Below are 17,925 nucleotides of genomic sequence, written 5' to 3'. Positions count from 1 at the left end.
ATTTGACAAGATTTTAACGAATTCAAGGCACACTTGCCATGGAACATATCCTATGCTACAATTTAGCATTTCCAACATGACCAAGTTCTGCACATGGACTACCTTGGAGCCATGAATAATAAGCATCCTGGAATCAATCACATGTCAGGAACTCAGACTTACTGGTTCTTAGATTCAGGACACATTCTCCAGTCTGCTAAAACCCTAGAATTTCAGATCTTCAGTCAAATCAATATCAAACAACTACAAGTCCTGATGACCATACTTCATTCAGAACAGCATATGATGTTTCTTCAGTGAGCTTTCTCCAAAAGTCCTTTCAAGAGGAATCTTAAAATGTGCAGATTTCAATCCCGTTTACTCTGACACTAAATGAGCACTTCCTTTACCTCTTAAAAAGGAAGTGAGATACTGTTCTTCAGTCAGCTCTACAATCCTACAAACTACATCACCCTTTCTCTTATTTTGGAGAGTCAGGGAAAGGACCTCAATTTCAGACAAAGCTACTGTTCAGAACAAGATATTCACACTCACTGTTTGCAAAACAACTAGCGCAGAATATCAAGTTGTGCATTACATCCTGTCTCTAACAGTGATCTTTTTGCATCTATTTATAGTTGGTTGATCCCCTATGGCTGAATACCATTTTCTAGGAGAAGTCTGAGTTGCTGTAGAATACACTACAAAGTGTATGTAAGTATTGGTATTATAGTCCAAAGCTGGCTCAAAATTCAGAAGTCTTCAAACTTCAAACTATCTCCTGAAGTTCTTTCCAGTCTAATTTATTCTATAATTCTATGGTTCTAGAGCCTTCTTTCTAGCAAAAATGCTTGCTGCAAAATTTATATTTTGGGGACAAAATTCTACTAGCACTACTTTCCTTGGAAAATCTGCTTGAGATAATCTTGTAGTTCTTTTTTTTTTAGATTAAGTGAATTAAACATTCCATTTCAGGTCACTTCAAACTCTGATAAGTCACTGACACTCTGCAGTGGGAGCTGTAATATTTAGACTTCATGCCTTCATTTCAACAGCAGGCTTAGCATTCTCCGCTTTGGCTCCTGTAAGGCTCTTTGTTTTCTCCTTGTCAAACCGTTTCAATGCTGCTTTGAAAGTGCAGCTCTGGCCTGAAGGAGGAGCACAGTGGGTTTGAATCTTATCTCCCTGCTAATACAACACCTCAAATAGACAGACACAGCATAATAAACTAAACAAAACCAAGACTTACTTCCAGGCAGATTTAGGGCAAAATTAAATGCTGATCAAAATCTTTCATTAAAATCCAAATATTTTTCAATTTCTCTGACAAAACCCAAAATTATTAGTTTTTTTCATATTTTCATCTCTGCTATTGGATCCCCCCCCCCCCTCCCCCAGGAAAAGAAAATACACTGTCCTTCACCTTTGTTAGGGTTAGAAATGTTCACGTAAATACAGAACTAGAGGACACAAGGTACTTTGGTTACATTTGCAGCTTCATAACTGGCCTATCCAATGTGCCCTTATTCCACTACTTCCCTTTCCACACTTCTCTCCCACCTTTCATTAATTTTCCTTATTAAATCTGCAAACTCTTGAATGTAACATCCAAGAACCCACAGCTGGAATGCACAAAGTATGAAAACAAAATGTGTGATAAAAGCCTACCTTGCAATCAGCATATGATCCTGAATATAGGCTAGAAATTGTGGATGGTCCTTTCTTGCTATATACAGGCATTCTCCATGAAGGCACAGAATCTTCAGACAGTTCAGCATATTAAAAAGAATATCCGGCTCTTCAAATCTTGACATTTCCTATGCAAGCAGATGTACTACTCTCATCACAGAGAAACCACTTAACCACAAATTCAAACTGAACAAATAATCAGTATTACCTGCAGTATAGTGTATATGAGCTTCAAGGTAACTGGAAGTTGCTGATAACAAAATTTTCTTTCTGTGTCATTTTTTATAGCTGTTAAAATGCAAGTTACATACACTGTTATTAGAGTATCTCATTTGTGGATTCAAAGTGAAATTAAAGGATGTGACTGTGGTAAGAGGTAAATTAATTCTACCTACAATAACACTGCAGTAAGTAAAGACAGAATAGCAAAGAATTTAGCATCTAGTATTTTTGCTATGTTATATGATCAAACAGCAATATTTTTAAAGATTTTTGAGAGTCAGTCAGGTTTGCTATCAACATAATACAGCCTTCCCATAAAATGAGTATGTTGAAAGTACTAAATGCATGAAAAAGTATTGACTGTGCATTGTTGGATTTGAAAAACTGCTTCAAAACATTGTATTCCCTTAAGAGTAGAAGTGTTCCACTTAAAAGCTTTACTGAAATACCCACCCCTTCTCACCCCTCAACCTACCAGTGTTCTCTGTGGTCTCTGTGTGATTCCCTGGGTTTTCTCCGTGTTTTGGTGCTGACTTATCTTCCTCTTCTCCTTCAGTTCCTATAATAAACTCAGGCCTAGTATACAGAAGACTATCCTCAAGGTTATCTGTGGGCTCCTTTAAGAAGACAATAAGTTAAATTCATTTCTTGATGTTATCTAAATATATTAGGCCAAATTCAGCTGTTTAAATTATACTGCACGTGAAAAAAATGAGCCCAAATGAGGCAGAAACTGTCGAATTCTGTGTGATTTAAATACGCAGGTACATTCAAATCACCTGAATATTTAAAATTCTGCATTGGCAAATGCATGCTGACAATGAGACTATGTTTCAAGGATTTATCTGATCTCACTTAACAGAACTACGTATCCATATTGGAGCTGAGGAAAACACGGTTACCGGCCCACGGTTTCACCAAGCTTAGCATGCTCACCTTAGAAAAGTTACTCCATTGCACAGAGAGGAGCAGGACATACTTCCTACTGCGTTAGTTACAGGCTTAGAGGCAGGAGTTACCTCAACCACTTTTACATTGAAAAAGGATTAGGCTGGAGTTACTTCTCCTGTACGCATCCAGGAATTCAGGAGTACAAGTTGCCATTGCTACCATTATGTTATGAAACTCAAGGTGGATGTTAGAAATGGTACACCAAGCCCCATTTTCCACTTTTCATTTGAGGCCAGAATCTGAACGGGAAAGGGCAGGAGATTATTTTTCCAGCAAAAGCTATGGAATACTGTGTCCACAATACCTACTACTAGCATGTGCATCAAAATGGAATTCCAAACCTTTTACACATCAAGAGGATCACCGTGCCCACCACCAAAAAAAGAAATGACTAATAAAGATCCTGTCACCACCGTGCCACAGCAAGTGAGCACTTGGGATAGGAGGAACAATGCTATCTTCTCAACTGTCAGATGGAAGAGTACATATAACAGATATTCAGATGGAAATAAACTCATCACAATGCAGGTACTGCTTAAAGTCATCTGTGACTCTGCAGAAGAAATAAATGATGACTAGCAGAATTTGGCTGAGATTTCTGTGTCCAGTAAAGTTGGATACTCAACCTGAAATATTTCAGCAAAATCTGTTTTTCCAAGAGTCCTCAGTATTTTCAACAATCAAGAACCAAGTAAGGTTTTTCAAGTTGCCCATTTGAGAAACGATTCAAAATCATTATTCATTTGAGAAAAATCACTCTTAACTCTTAAAAATAAGATGAAAAGTACTAAGTATTATCATTTCATATTTCATTTAAGATAGTACCACAGTAGTGTCCTTCTAAATTGAAGCAGCACTTCAGTGTTGACAGCGGGGAGAGTCTGATACTGGATCAATATTGTCATTTTCCCTGTATTCTTTGCATTTCTTCAATTCAAACCTATAAGATTTTACAGTTCAATGGTATTTTTGCTTTAAGCTTCCAAATTCTCCATGGCAAAGGTCAATGTAACTTTGTTCCCTCAGGCACAACGTAATGAGCAAAACCAGGAAGAGGAGTTTCAGCCCACCACCAATATAGGCCCATTCTTGCACTACTTACCACAAGTCTGATTTCTTCTTTTGGAGCAAGCTGTTCCAGCAGCTCAAAACCCAGCTGGTAGCACAGAATACTAGACTGACACAGACCACATTCAACTGCTTTTTCATCTTTCTGACAGGTGTGAGAACCACCCCAGGGTGCCTGCAACACATTGTTTATGATGGAAATGATATCTTTCGAAATGCTGTTCTCTAAGCCCAAAGTGATACCATCATCCTGGAGTTCCATCTGAAAAAGGGTAAAAAAAAAGTAAGGATTGATCATTTATTTAAAGGCCACAACTCTGCCTAGTCTACTTATTCCTGTATTTCTGCCACTGTTAAAATACAGTACTGAGAAGAGCTTGAGATAAACTTGAACTCACAGTTTCAAATATAGCCACCAATGTTGGTGCCCAAATTTGAACAGCTAAAGTAAGATTTTCAAAGTCAAATAGAGAATTTCAAGCAGATGATCCGTGAATTTTACCTGGAGACAATTATCCAAACCTCCTGGGCTTGGATTCACAATGCATACATTTAGCTATTCAAAAATAACATACATAATGTAAGCCCATCAACAAGCCTGTGCCAGTAGTCTGTAGAAAGACGTATCTCCAAAGGGTAGTTCATTTCACTCATATGAAACATGTAACACATTCTGGAAGCATCTACTTTCTCTTCATTGACCATGAACATATAAGTCTTGTAAGGGCAAAAAGCTTGGTGAGAACTGTAGAGAGCTTTGAAAGTCTTATACTTCATGCCAATCCTCAGCAGAAAGGGACTGAGTACAAGTGCTTTTAGAGAACTTTAGTGTCCTTTAACACGCATATTTTTCTTCTATAAGTACCTGCTTCAAGATGAGATCAAACATGAGTATGAAGCAATTAAGATTCATCTCATCATCCTCACAGTCAAAGTCAATAGTCTTTCCACTGGGGTGTCCAAAGTTTTTGAACGGGCTGTGAAAAGGACTATGTATCGGACTGCGAAATGGGCTCTGGAAAGGACTTGGGAAAGGACTCAGCATGTTGTGCTGAACTCTGCGTCCAGGGTCAGAAGCAACGCTTACCTGAATGCATTTAAAAAAAAAAAAAAAAAAAAAAAAAGGAAGTTCAAATGAATGTAAAGCATTTAAGCAAACTCATTCTATATGAAACTGTGGCAAATGACAGGAACTTTGACAGCCTTCTTCTTATATTCTTTTGTAGCTATTTTTTGGAAAACTTACAAGTGTCCCTGAATGCCATTAAATGCTAAAATACGATAAAAGTATTGAAAACATTTTGCATGGATGCACATATTCTTTTAAGTTAAATGGCTGACATTCGTTAACTTAGCTCCACTAAGGAGAAAATTTTAGCAGCAAAACCAAACAAAAACCAAACAGAAAATCAGAATACATGGTAAAACAGCCCTTAAAGTTACAATAATCCACTCAATGATCAAGGGGTATCAACTTCAACAGTAGGAGTCCAATAAATAAATAAATAAACAAAGAGGTTATCTCAAGATAGCAGGGTAACCAAGGCTATACCAAGGATACAAGCAATTACCAAGGATACTAGCAATTGCAAAGCAACTGAATGTAAGACGTGCACGTCAGCACTGGTTTATGGCCACACCACAATAAGCCACCTACAACACCCTCAGAACCTCTAAGTGTTTCAAGGGAGGTACACCCTTAGATGATACTAAAGATCTGATCTTTCAAGCACTGTGTTCCTATTGTCCATGAAATACTTTGCGCAAGACTGCTGGGAAGTTAGTCAAATTTTTCCAAGTATGCGTAGTACTCATTTGTACTTCTGGAACATAAGCCTGTGACATACAGCTTTATTTTATATTATTTTCTGCAACTCTTTTGGGGTGGGCAAAACACATGGGAAAATGCAGGGACACAAAAATAAGTTCTGTTTTGTTGCTGATGATAGCGAATAGAAGATACAGAGAATGAAAATGGTATCAAGGAAAACACTACAAACATCCCGAGTAAAACAATTCACTGAGAAAGACTGTGCAGTTAATTTCTATCTGCATTATCTTTACACTGACTAAGTAATAGAGAGGTATTAATACAAGAAGTTATGCCAATTTTTTTCACTCTAAAATTTTGTACTGTGTTTCCAATCAAATATGCTGCATTAAAAAATTACCTTTCTTCACATACATTCTATTATGGAAACTGGTCTAAGGGGGGAAAAAAAAGAAAAAAAAATCAAGATAAGTAACAATTACCCTCCGAGCTGCAAGATTTCCTGCCAATTCACTGACTCTTGATTTTCTTTGATTTGCTAACTCTTTTACAGAATTAACTCCATCAGAAAACATGCTGATTAGTAACTGAAGAGGGACAACAATGTCTAGTTCAGATAATACCTGAAGAAAGACAATAATTAAAAACAGCATTAGATTTCAAATTTGATCAAAAATATTAGTTATTTTAAAAGCACACTTACCACACAATCCCCCATTCAGCAAGTTTCATGCATTCAATTTCCGGAACAAGTAATATAACTGGGAGACAGTGGGGTGAGCTGTGAGCTTAGGTTTCAGTTGGAATAAGGGCAAAAGAACTGGCAAAACAGGGTATTTTCAAAATATTTGTTGACACCTCCTTGAGACAGTTTTACGTGCAAACACACAGGTGTATGAGGTTGTCTGACAAAAGGTTTCTGTGAAGCAGAATACTTGGATAACTATTTACTATCTTTATTATTTCCTAATACTGAATTCCTGTAATCATCCTAAGAATCCAGTCAGAGTGGTTGCTGTAGACTTCAACACACCAAGAAGCCTGGTGTCTGCAAATCACTGAAGGAATATTCATCATCTATTTTTTAGCATCAAATGAGCTTGTACTTGTCAAACTGTTATTAGGAGCAAGCAAAACCTACAGAAATTATACCTTACTAGAACATTTTGCATATAGGAAAATTGCTACAATCATTGGATAAACTGCTCTTTGCAGAGTCTTCACCAAAATAACCCTTAGTAGACCAGAAGCAATAATGAAGATTATAGTTACTATTCCAAGGGGCTGTGGAAATCGTCATGCCCTTTTGAATACCTTTTGAATGAAGATTTCCAGTATATTGTCCATGATGGGTTAGTAACACACAACTTCCCAGGAACTATCTACCAATTGCCTTACATTGGGGCCAGACAACAGGCAGAAATCTTTCCTGATCCTTGAAAAAATGGCTCTTTTTTTTCCAAAATCATAAGCTACTTCAGCATGACTTGTCAAGGAAGAACACTTACATGCAGCCAAAGCAATGCTTGCTCTTGCACAGAGGATGGATAACCTGTGAATCGACAGCTAATGAAGCCAAACATCTCCTCCATAGAGAAAGGGAGAGGGCAAAGTTCAATATCAAACATTTTGCTGAAAAGTAGAACAAAAATACAGGATCACTGAGTCACATCATACACTGCACTGACAGAAAGCCAATCTCACTACCCACAGTAGTGATGCTTCTTTCATCTTAATTGCACATTCCTTACTTGCACCCTCACTTTCCGATCAGACAAGGAATTGATCTAGGTTGCTGTGTGGACTGTACAAGGTCATTCCTGACTTTGGTGGTGCACCTTATGAATGTACATTACATCTCAGATCAGGCCCAGTCAGGCTGTGCAGATAACTTTGTGGAGATCAGTTAGAAAAAGTATTTTCACTTGATAGCGCAATCTCTTTCAATATCCAACGTATAGGAGTATTTCTCATCTCACGACTCCTGCACTATCCATTACTTATACTAGAAATGTTCACATCAGCCCCTACAAGTATAAACCTACAGTAGCTTCAGAACTTTTTAATCAGTTAAAAGGCAATGCGAAGTTGTATTGTAAAAGGAGAACACCAGACAGGGAATTATGACTCAGATAGCCACCATTTTATTCCAGAGTTCCTGCTGCTCAGCAGGGAAAAACATTACCTAAATCAATACAGACCACCACTCTTCTTGTGCCAGCTCTGCAGAGCTGGTTAATAAGGGCTAGGTTTCCACTAATCCCCACCTTTTCACATCAACTGCTGGCTAGAAGATGCTTCCTCCGCCAAGCAGCAGGAAGCCACTGAAAATGCACCTCACTCAGAACAAAGAAGCACGTATGTATGTGACTCTTTATATAGATTCAAGGATATTAAGAGCAATAAAAGGAAGCTTTCCCAAAGCTTAAGTGCTCTAGACTAAATGTAATTCATGAATGATTCAGCAGCTTTCACTTGCTACTGTCTACTGGACTTGGGAAAGCAATCTGAATGGCTGACCATTTTATTCATTATCATTATTTTATTGTGCCAAAACCTTAAGCAATTGACATATGCAGACACAGAATGGCTCCTACATGTCTCTACTAACCTTAACACTTCCCGGAACTCTTTCAGGTGATTATCAGGCACTTCTGTCCTTATAGCTTCCAACCACTCTGGCATGATACATTCCCATACTGGCTGGTTTATCACATTGTACGGAATCAAGCAAAGGATTCGATTCAGACCTTCTTTTAACTGGGTCACAGCACTGCAGGACTTGTCCCAGTATCCACCAACCTGTGCGCATTTTCAACAATCATACTGATGAGTGATCATTCTAGTCCTCATTATCTGTCCAGCACCATAAATTTGCTCACTGCGTTGCAGCTAAGAAATTGTGGGGGATGATCATCAGCACCTCCCAGGTTGAATTTAGAGGTCACCTATGGGATTGCACCATTTTTTCCTCTTTCATTTGACCCACAGACCAACAGAGTACTGTCCAAGATTTAAATTAAGTTTGCTCAGTTCCATACCATGACACAGAGTAATCTTCCATTGTCTACACTTCTCAACGCAGGACAAACTTACATCTTGGACAGACTCACAACTTCTATTATTTGCTTTGGTCCACTAGTCAGTGTTGGGTCTTTATACCGAAAAACTTGGCCCATATCACATGGCGTTTTTAAATGTTTCTTTCTTTGAGGGAAAGTTTTGAGTGATTAAAGCAAAAAAATACACTTCTAAGTAAATAACTGGCCTACAGAGATTAATTATTCTAATGACCTCAGCTCGCATCTGCTGCTCCTTATTAATGACTCTAGAGATGCCTGCTACTTTGGCTGCAACCACAAGTAATCTCAGCCAACAAACTAGTTTTTCTCTATTCATCATAGCTAATTTCATGGTTGTTCACCTTTATGTTCTGTTCAAACCTTGCAAATCTGGCAAGCTGTCGGTCATGTCTTAAGTACTGCAATGGGGGTAATAAAACTGAAAAAAGGGGTCTGGATCCAAGATAAGTGAAAGGTCTATAATAGACTATACAGCATGAAGTTTAGTCATTTCCCTCCTCTAGCTTTAAAGCCCAGACCTCTTTTCTTCACTTCTAATACCCAATGCATCCATCCAGTTCCCTCAGCTGCCCCCCAGTATACTCCCACAAAACAGGTCTATCTTCAGAGTGATCATCCAAGGTAACACAAATGCACTTGCTGGTCTACACATGTACAGCAAATCCAACATATCAGGCCATGTAAAAACCATGGATCCATATTTCATCCCTAATGATGCCATATAGCACAGTAAGGCTTTATTGGCCCTTCTTAGTCTAGTCACTTGATTCTAGGAAAGAAAAAGAACATGTCCACTGGACATTTTATATACGGAGGTTGTCAATTGAAAGTCTTCTCCCAGTTTTACAAAAGCGTGTGTGGAATGGTTGACAGTGTTAAGTGAGGAAAAAATCTTGAACCCCTCACAAATGTTAAGCTCCTATTTTCATGCTGATATTTAGTTTTCAATAGAGGAATATTGACAGATACGCCCAAATTTTGATAGGCATCTTTGCTATCCAGGTTAAGAGGGTAGTTCTGTTTCACAGTTAAGGAACAGAGACTCCTAAGAGTGATTCCAGCACAGGACTTTCAGGTACCCTGAATGACCTTCCAGATAAGCCTCCTTCTCTCCTTCAACAATAAGACACACCAAGGCACACTAATCTCTTGAGCTATTTAAATTAGGTACCTGAATTGTGTGATTTCATGAACTGTAATGTACAGCTGCAGAGATATGGTATGCAAAGAGCAGAGAAACACAGATTAGTAAACAAAACTAGTAAAGGACAGGCTCGTATCTGGGAGCAGAGAAACTGCCTATTTCTTAACACAAGCTTGGATGTTTTATCAGATTTTAAACTTTGAGGCAAAATTAGGAATCTTCATATAAATAATTCTTACCCTGGCAAACTCCATTGGTTTAGGAAGGAGGCACATAACCATGACATCAAACCGGACATCACAAACTGTCTTCAACCACTTGGTAACAAACTGGGGCTTAAGCTTTTCAACCAGGCTACCAACTTCATCATCCATCATATAAGCTGTAGAATGGAACCACTGGAATACCATACTAACCAGCCTTGCTAAACTCTCCGTGGGTGTATTCTCACTGGGAGTACAAAGGCTCACCTGGAGGACAAAAACACAGATCAGATTTGATTTCTAGAATTAAAGGAGGCAAACTGTTTTTCTCTGCTACATTTTGCATATTCTGAGATACCTGGATGCAGATTACATAGGAAGGTAACTCAGCTGATCAGTTTTAAGCAGGAGCTTGGCAGTTTGGCACAAGATTATTGACAAAATATTTTCATAATCAGAAAATAAAAATTTGGAAAGAGTAAGTATCAAATTTATTTTTTCTTAATTTCAACACTGAAACATTCAACATTCTGGTACGGCCTACAAAATGACTTTTCATTTCAAAGTGTAATGTAATGCCCGGGGCGGGGTGGGAGGGGAGAAGAAAAAGAGATTAGGTAAAACTTAAAACTTACAGACAGGCCAACTGATGTGTTTCAAAAAGTCTGAAAGAAAACAAGTCTACCTGGTAGAATAAAAGTGAACTCTGTTTTGCAGAAATGATTCTGATTTTGACTTTTTGTCCTCATTTGGCACAAGAATGAGTTTCAAGTTCTCAAAAATTCTCACAGAGTGATTATTGCTATTCTTCTCCCCTTCTCTAAACTCACTCCTTCTAGAAAAATGTTGCACTGCAAAACCAGCCCACATCTGAGTCCAAGCTTGTATTCCAGCTCACAGACCAGGCACATTGCCAAGTCCTTACCACCTGCCATTTGATTCTGGCACCTTCTGCGACCAGCAGAGAAACTTTCAAGTCAGCTTGCTGTCCTGAATCCAAAGTAAGCACCAATAGAATGGCAAATAACAAACAGGAGATTTAGGAAGTGTCTTCTAACCCCTTATCAGCTGTTAGGTGCTGTTTCATACTGAACGTTATATTCCCAGCAACTGGCAAGCTGAAACCAGTGATTGAAGCAAATGAAGAGAAGCAGCCTTCAAATCATTCACTTCATGGAAAACAGCTTACAGTGCTGCCTTCAAGAGAAAACAAGAACCATTTTCACAAATGCTTTTCCTCTACATGTTTCTGGGGATACAGCAGCTAACAACACCCCTGCCAATTCAAAATAGTGCCGCCACTGTTCTACTTCATTGTAGGTTAAGCTGTTTGACTACTTTCTGGTGCCTGTCTCAGTTAAGTGGTAACTCAAAGGCATTGTCAGTCTTTTTGACAGGAACTCTTGAGCTCTGTCCAATTCCTAGATGAAAAGCATTCATTTAATGGAAAAAAAACCCAACAACCCACTATTTCTCACTATCAGTGCTGTCATCTCTGTTAGTACTCCCTTTGAAAAGATTAAAGGATTTCATACAGAAAGAATGAAATTAGTGGCAATTTATTGTTATAGAAAGATATACTCTTAGTGTCAAGGATGAGACGTTACTAATACAGTGTAACAAAACCTGTTCTGTTGTCACTTAGATTATTTCTTCTGGACAGAGAGAGGCCTTCAGTCTTTCCAAAACATCATTTGAAGCAGAAGAGATGAATGTGGCACAATAAAAAAAATTGGTAAAGACCAACTCAACAGATTTAAGTGAAGGCTAAAATAACATGAAACAACAAAACCCACAAGATATAAGCAGAACGCAGAGTTTGCTCTCACAGCTATTTGAAAGTCTTCTCTTCTGCTCTTCCAAGAGCAACTTCGTTGGCACTGTGGGGTTCTAGACCTGTCACCTTGCTGTTCCCACCTCTGTTTGGATGATTGGCCGAGGTCCTATTATTGCCCTTGTCACAGACAGAGCGAGGAGAAAGTCTGATTTGCCAGGACCTATGAGGCACCAGCCTGGCCTGCTCATGAACTAGCTGGTGGCAGCCCTGCTATTTAGGAATAATCTCTGCCAGCTACAATGAAGGCTGGAAGCAGCAGAGCTTCATTCTGCCAATCTATCCTTGGTGAATTAAGTGCAGTAAAGTGACTGGGACTGATCAGCTAGACCACTCTGAAGGCAGGAAGGAAGGCAGCCCACTAAGACCCCTTCCAGCCTATTCAGAGGTAAAACGGAAAGCTGAGTTTCTAGAGACTGATGTTTAAAGATGGATGGTAAAAGACCTATCTTTAAAGGATTTCTTTTTTGGATTAAAATAATGGCATTGAGCAGAGGTCACGAATGAGCAAAAGCTGGAAAGCACATAAAAAGTAATGAGAAACTGAGAGGGTGAACAGCCCTACTACACATTCAATACGGGAATCAGAGTAGACAGCAAGCACTTCCACCCACACTAGCTCTGAAATCTCCCAAGTCCGAAAGCTTCATAGATTTCCTTCCTTCTTTTTACAAAACAGAGAAGTGTCCAACTGAATCCAAGTGCTATAAAGAAAAGAGAAATTGAGCCTTCAGAAAGAAAAAAAAAGAAAATAGCAAGAATTTCTTACTAAGAACCAGATTCCAAACTGGCTCAGGAGGCGTTGATCATGCTTGTCATCATCTTTATTATCAAAGTCTGTGTTGTCCAAGGAGTGATGGGAAGAAGAGAGGCCCATCTGTCTCCTGCGGTTGAGTTCATACTCCCTCTGCTCAGCATGGAACTCTGCTTCCTTCAGCAAGCTATAAAACAAACTTGTGGTCAGTGAATACAGTTTTCCTCAATGGGATGCAGGTAGATGACTAACAATAATTGGAGGTTAAAGCACTTGATGTCCTCATTTTCCTGAGCACATTAATAAAATAAGATCAAGTCCTAGGATTCAAGGTTGAATTATTACATGAGAACAACTCTCACAGTTGATCTGCTATAGCAGCAGAAATTCAGTGTTCTTGCTTTGAACTTATCCTGGTGAAACAAGGATCAACTTGCACAAGATTTGCAGGCAATATTTACATGAAGGCCTGATCCTGCTTTATATACTGACACTTTATAATCTGCCGTATTACCTGATCACAGCTTCTACGGTACACACCAGTTCCTCTGCCCCACACTCCCGGGTATTGATAGGGGGCGGGGAGGTCTGATAAAGATGGGTTTCTGCTGCTGCCCCAACTTCACTGCTGTGATGGTTTGAATGGCATCTTTTGCAATAGCGTACCGGCCTGTTGCCATGGCGACCACAGCAGCCTGCTGAGAAGCACGTGACAACAGCCCTTCTGACATGTGAGCTACAGTTCTAGAAAACAACAACAAAAAAAATCTATTAGGCCATAGGTATCAGGAAGAAGAATAAAAACAGTGGTGAGAATCAGCATGGGGGAAATGGTTCAAAAGCTGGCCGTTTCCAAACTCACTACAGTTGTACAAATTCCTGATGCCAAGTGTCACTGAACTTCAGGGAAGATGAGCTCAGGCCTATCATTAGGCCTGGACTTAAATGTTATGGCTGCTCTTCTTTTAGAATGGACTAAACCAATGCTTCAGTGAAGCTCAACTTTTTGGCTTGAGCCCTGAAAAAGTCTTGCTTCTCCCCATCCCTCGACAAATGCATTCATGGAAACACTGTGAAAACTTGGAATAGCTAAAACAAAAAACAAAACAAAAAACAAAAAAGGAACAAAAAACCCCACAGTAATGGAATGACATTACATACAACATCAAATCATGCCTCATTACACAAATGACTACTTAATCTTACCTTCTTCTGACATATAGCAGAAATTTCAGCTGTAAGGGGAAGGCATACAAAATATCAACACAGAATGATGATCCTTCTGTTTAACTATGGCAACCATAGGTAAATGGAATTGTTACAAGGAAATGTACAGGGCTAAGCTTGTGTTTCCAGATATTAAGATCTCTAAGCTTCTTTGATTGCATGAGGTAGGACACTGTATACTCAGGCCTACTTGCTATTCTATGCTGAAATGAAACAACGGCCTTGGAGTAGTAGTAAGTACATACCACATACCATCCACCTTCTGCTTATGGTTCTGCCTCACAAACAGGCTTGTAACAGTAAGCTTCTTCGGATGCTAGTATGATTGAGATGCTGGGGGAGACACTGCTCAGATGGGTTCTCACTGCCAGTGAAATGTTGCAGGATGGAAGACTGCTGAGTTTGGATTAACATTGTAGATATAGACTACAGACAGAATGGCTATAACTCCATACAGAAATGTTTGCAGATTTAATTGATAGGCAATATTTATTCAGTCTGTTGCCCCTGCAATATCTAATTCAGTAAAACATGAGTGCCTGAGTACAAGAAGTACTTCCCTAAGCAGAAGAAATATTCCAAAATCTACATTAGATTTCAAATAAAAGGAGACAGCAAGAAAAAAAAATCACTAGTACTCAAGAATTTTCAGTTTGCAGAAGAACGAGTATCTTTGCTTGGTACATGCCAGGCTATTTCAGAGAATATGCAACTGTCCTTGTAAAGGCAAAGAATACCAATTAGTCTATCAACAAGCTTTGTCTGTATTTTAGTAGTTAACAGCAATATCAGGTTCTCTAACTAGCCAATGGACCACAATTGGACCAATGAGTGTATGATTGAAAAATATTTTATACTCCTTTTTTGATACCCTTTGCAGCCTTGTGATTTAAGACAGATTTTCAGAAGCTTTAAGAGCTTTAGAATCAGAGTCAGGCTTCTGGAAGAACTAGCCCGTTTTTGGACACCTATGGTGGGTATAAATACTTTGAAAAAATCTGGCAACACTTGTGGATGTTTGAATATTTGAAAGTCTGTCCTATTGTCTCTCTTTCCTCACATATGAAGAGTTGCAGAGTATTACGTAATTCAGGCAGAGAACTAGCTGATTAGCTAATTTTTTTACAGCACTTAAGGACATTAGTCTGCCTTAAGCACAAGCTGCTTTAAAATCCTACAATATTCCTTTAAAATACAGTGCAGCATTTCAAATGATACAGTACAAAAAATATCAATAAACATGAAGCTGTACAATCATGATTAGTCTGTATCCTAAAAAGATCTCTTACCTTGTGGCAGAAGAACATCAATCAACCATTCATTGTGGTCCCTTAAAATAAATAAATAAATAAATAAGTGCATCTAATTAGCTTGCCATTATTTTATTTATGTATGCATTTATTTTTGCACAGAGGGAAGTTATCTAATGTAATGTGGTAGGACTGACATTACTCTGAAACAGCTTTTCTACAAACATAATTTTATAAACTGTATGCTGCTTCACATTACCTGTCTTTGTTGTGCCCTGCTTATTGCAAATTACCACTGTATTGGTGTTGATCCATCATGTTCAAGGCTTTCAAAAAATTACTTCTAAGCCTTTAATTTAGCAAATGAAAATACTGTGTGCTCTGGAAGTCTGAGAGCTAAAAAAAAAAAAAATAGTGAAGAGTAACAGACAAACATGGAAAAAAAAATTAACAGTACTATTTTCTGTGAGTCTCCTTAAAAGCTATGTTTCTAGCAAATTTAATTTCTTTTTCTGAAGCTTTAAATCAATGACGACTTAAAAACCAAGGGGACTTCTACAAGATATAATTGCTTTTCCTACAGCTGGTGTGAGATAAAGGTATCTGTTAAACCAGGCCCCCCAAAAAAACGTGTGGCTTCTGAACTAACTGCAATCTTGTCCACTTGAACTAATGATTGGAAGTCACTTTAAGAATTAGTAGATTTTATAAATTTAGTATATCAAATAAGCAATATAAAAAATTAGGTTAATTCATCTCAGAATGTATTATTTTCATGTATTAGACAAGTCTGGATCAGTTTCAATTTTTTACTCTGCTGCTTTAGAGTATACACTAGAGAATATCCTGAAGTACAGAAAAGTAATGAAGTATCTGTAAAAGAAATTTCAGTATAATGCCTTGCTTTTAATGACTACTGAGCAATGACGAGAGAAAACATTTTATGAGCAAGAGGTTGTACGTTAATGAGGTTCCCCTAAGGTAGTTGGTGCATCTCACAGTTACCAGTTTATTCAGAAACTTAGTATCAGTCACTCAGCCTTTAAAACTCTACTGTCCAAGCTAATGCTGATCTTGTGGGGCCAGTTTCCACAACCCTTATTCATACAGTGTGGCAGTTCGCTCCATGCATTTCAGTAATGTTAGCTATATAAATTATATGCTAAGTCATCCTGAAAAAAAAAGCATAACAGTCTTCTGCAGTGGAATTGAACAGACTATATCCAGCCATTTTCCATCTCTTAATTTACCTACCCTGCAATTCTCTGGCTGCATTCTTCACAAAGATACAAGGGAGGTGGTTTATCACCCAAGGCCACAGACAAGGAAGGGTCAATGCACATCTGAAACACAGAGGAAGAAAAGAAGTAATACATCTGTCCGTGGAAGTTCATTAAGATAGTGTTCAATACATTAATGCTATAACATACAACGTGGCTTTGGTAATTGTTGAGAATATTTAGTGTTCCAGAAGATGCACTCAGGACCTGGCAGCACAGAGGTATATAACTAAGAACAAGAATCTTCAGGAAAAGAAGGCATGTTACAGTATCAGTGTTTTCACTCTCCGATTTATAAGCATATTCTATGTTACACATTCACATTTACTTACATTTCACAATCACTATCAGTTTAGTGGGTTTTATCCCCTCCAAAAAGAATCATTTAGAGGATTCATTGCTTAGAACTGGATAAAAGTCTAGATTTCTCTATCTCAGTAACACTTCTTTTTAGCAAAATCTAATTTTTGTCATTATGTTTATTAGCTATTCACTTACATTAATTTTTTCTTAGTTCATCCAAGTGCAAGATCTTACTTGTAAAGACAAATGGCTCATTTGATGTTTCTCATCATTGTTAACCAGATTTATATTAATATATTCAAGAGACAATAGGCTGCATCTGATCTACTACCATACAGACAAGACTGGTTTTGTCATACAAAGTCAAGCTAAGAGATCACTCAGAATATTTAAATATTTCATCTATAAAGCTTGGAATTGTAAGATTCATTGGGATTTTGCTCTCCTTAGTGATTAGCCTGAATCTAGTGATCTTTAGGACATGAAACAACACCTTCTAGCTTTTTTTCCTGTGGAGTATAAAAGGGATCATGGAGAATGGTTGTAGTAGAAGGAGGTGGTCCCCCGTGGGACCTGTGATATCTAGTGTCAGCATCATTCCACAGCAGAAGCAGCTCATTGAAGAACTTTGACTAATGTAATTACGTTAGCATTTGCATGATGCCAAGAATACAGGTCAGATCTACCTACCTAACTAACTAGAGATCTAATAAAACTAATTAGTACTCCTAACAGTAGTATTCTCTGGACTTGGGATGCTATTCCTGCATCTGCCACTGGACCGCTCTGTGATCCTGGGCAAACAATTTTACTTTTTGTTATCTTGCGTGAAAACAGGTAAAATATCATTTACTTCCCTTAAAGGGGGCTATAAAAGAAGCAAGTAAAGCTTTGTTGCTCTTTGCTATAGGGCCCACTCCAAGCAAAGGATCACTGTCAAAGTTAATGAGCTTTTCTTCAATTTAAAGAATATGACCTCAATCAGATACCAATGTGTACACACACCTCTGTAAATGACAAAATTTTGCATCTATAGTATCATCTGCATGCGTGCACACACACACAAATTATGTTCAGGAAAATATTTACATTGATTAGCTAGAATCCTGCTTAGAATATTGCAAAGCACTATGTAACCAACCTCACAATTAATATCAAGACTCAGCT

The 17,925-nt window shown here is 38.2% G+C and overlaps 1 protein-coding gene across 10 annotated transcripts in view; it reads right to left on the bottom strand.

Moving 5' to 3' along the window:
* Positions 1–17,925, bottom strand: part of UNC79 (unc-79 homolog, NALCN channel complex subunit) — a 107,021-nt gene that overhangs the window by 67,316 nt on the left and 21,780 nt on the right. For all 10 annotated transcript variants that reach the window (XM_062576171.1, XM_062576173.1, XM_062576174.1 and 7 more), the window contains 14 exons: positions 16,430–16,518; positions 15,215–15,255; positions 13,905–13,933; positions 13,213–13,442; positions 12,714–12,885; positions 10,147–10,377; positions 8,292–8,482; positions 7,189–7,312; positions 6,163–6,303; positions 4,775–4,996; positions 3,944–4,171; positions 2,366–2,507; positions 1,877–1,956; positions 1,648–1,796 (listed from right to left, as the gene is read on the bottom strand). In XM_062576171.1, the coding sequence (XP_062432155.1) occupies positions 1,648–1,796; positions 1,877–1,956; positions 2,366–2,507; positions 3,944–4,171; positions 4,775–4,996; positions 6,163–6,303; positions 7,189–7,312; positions 8,292–8,482; positions 10,147–10,377; positions 12,714–12,885; positions 13,213–13,442; positions 13,905–13,933; positions 15,215–15,255; positions 16,430–16,518 (2,069 nt within the window). The remainder of the gene's footprint in view (positions 1–1,647; positions 1,797–1,876; positions 1,957–2,365; positions 2,508–3,943; positions 4,172–4,774; positions 4,997–6,162; positions 6,304–7,188; positions 7,313–8,291; positions 8,483–10,146; positions 10,378–12,713; positions 12,886–13,212; positions 13,443–13,904; positions 13,934–15,214; positions 15,256–16,429; positions 16,519–17,925) is intronic.

This window comes from Rhea pennata, chromosome 5, assembly GCF_028389875.1.
Source record: "Rhea pennata isolate bPtePen1 chromosome 5, bPtePen1.pri, whole genome shotgun sequence".
NCBI lineage: Eukaryota > Metazoa > Chordata > Aves > Rheiformes > Rheidae > Rhea > Rhea pennata.
Note: the sequence above shows the minus strand (reverse complement) of the source record. Positions and strands in the feature narration are given on the sequence as shown.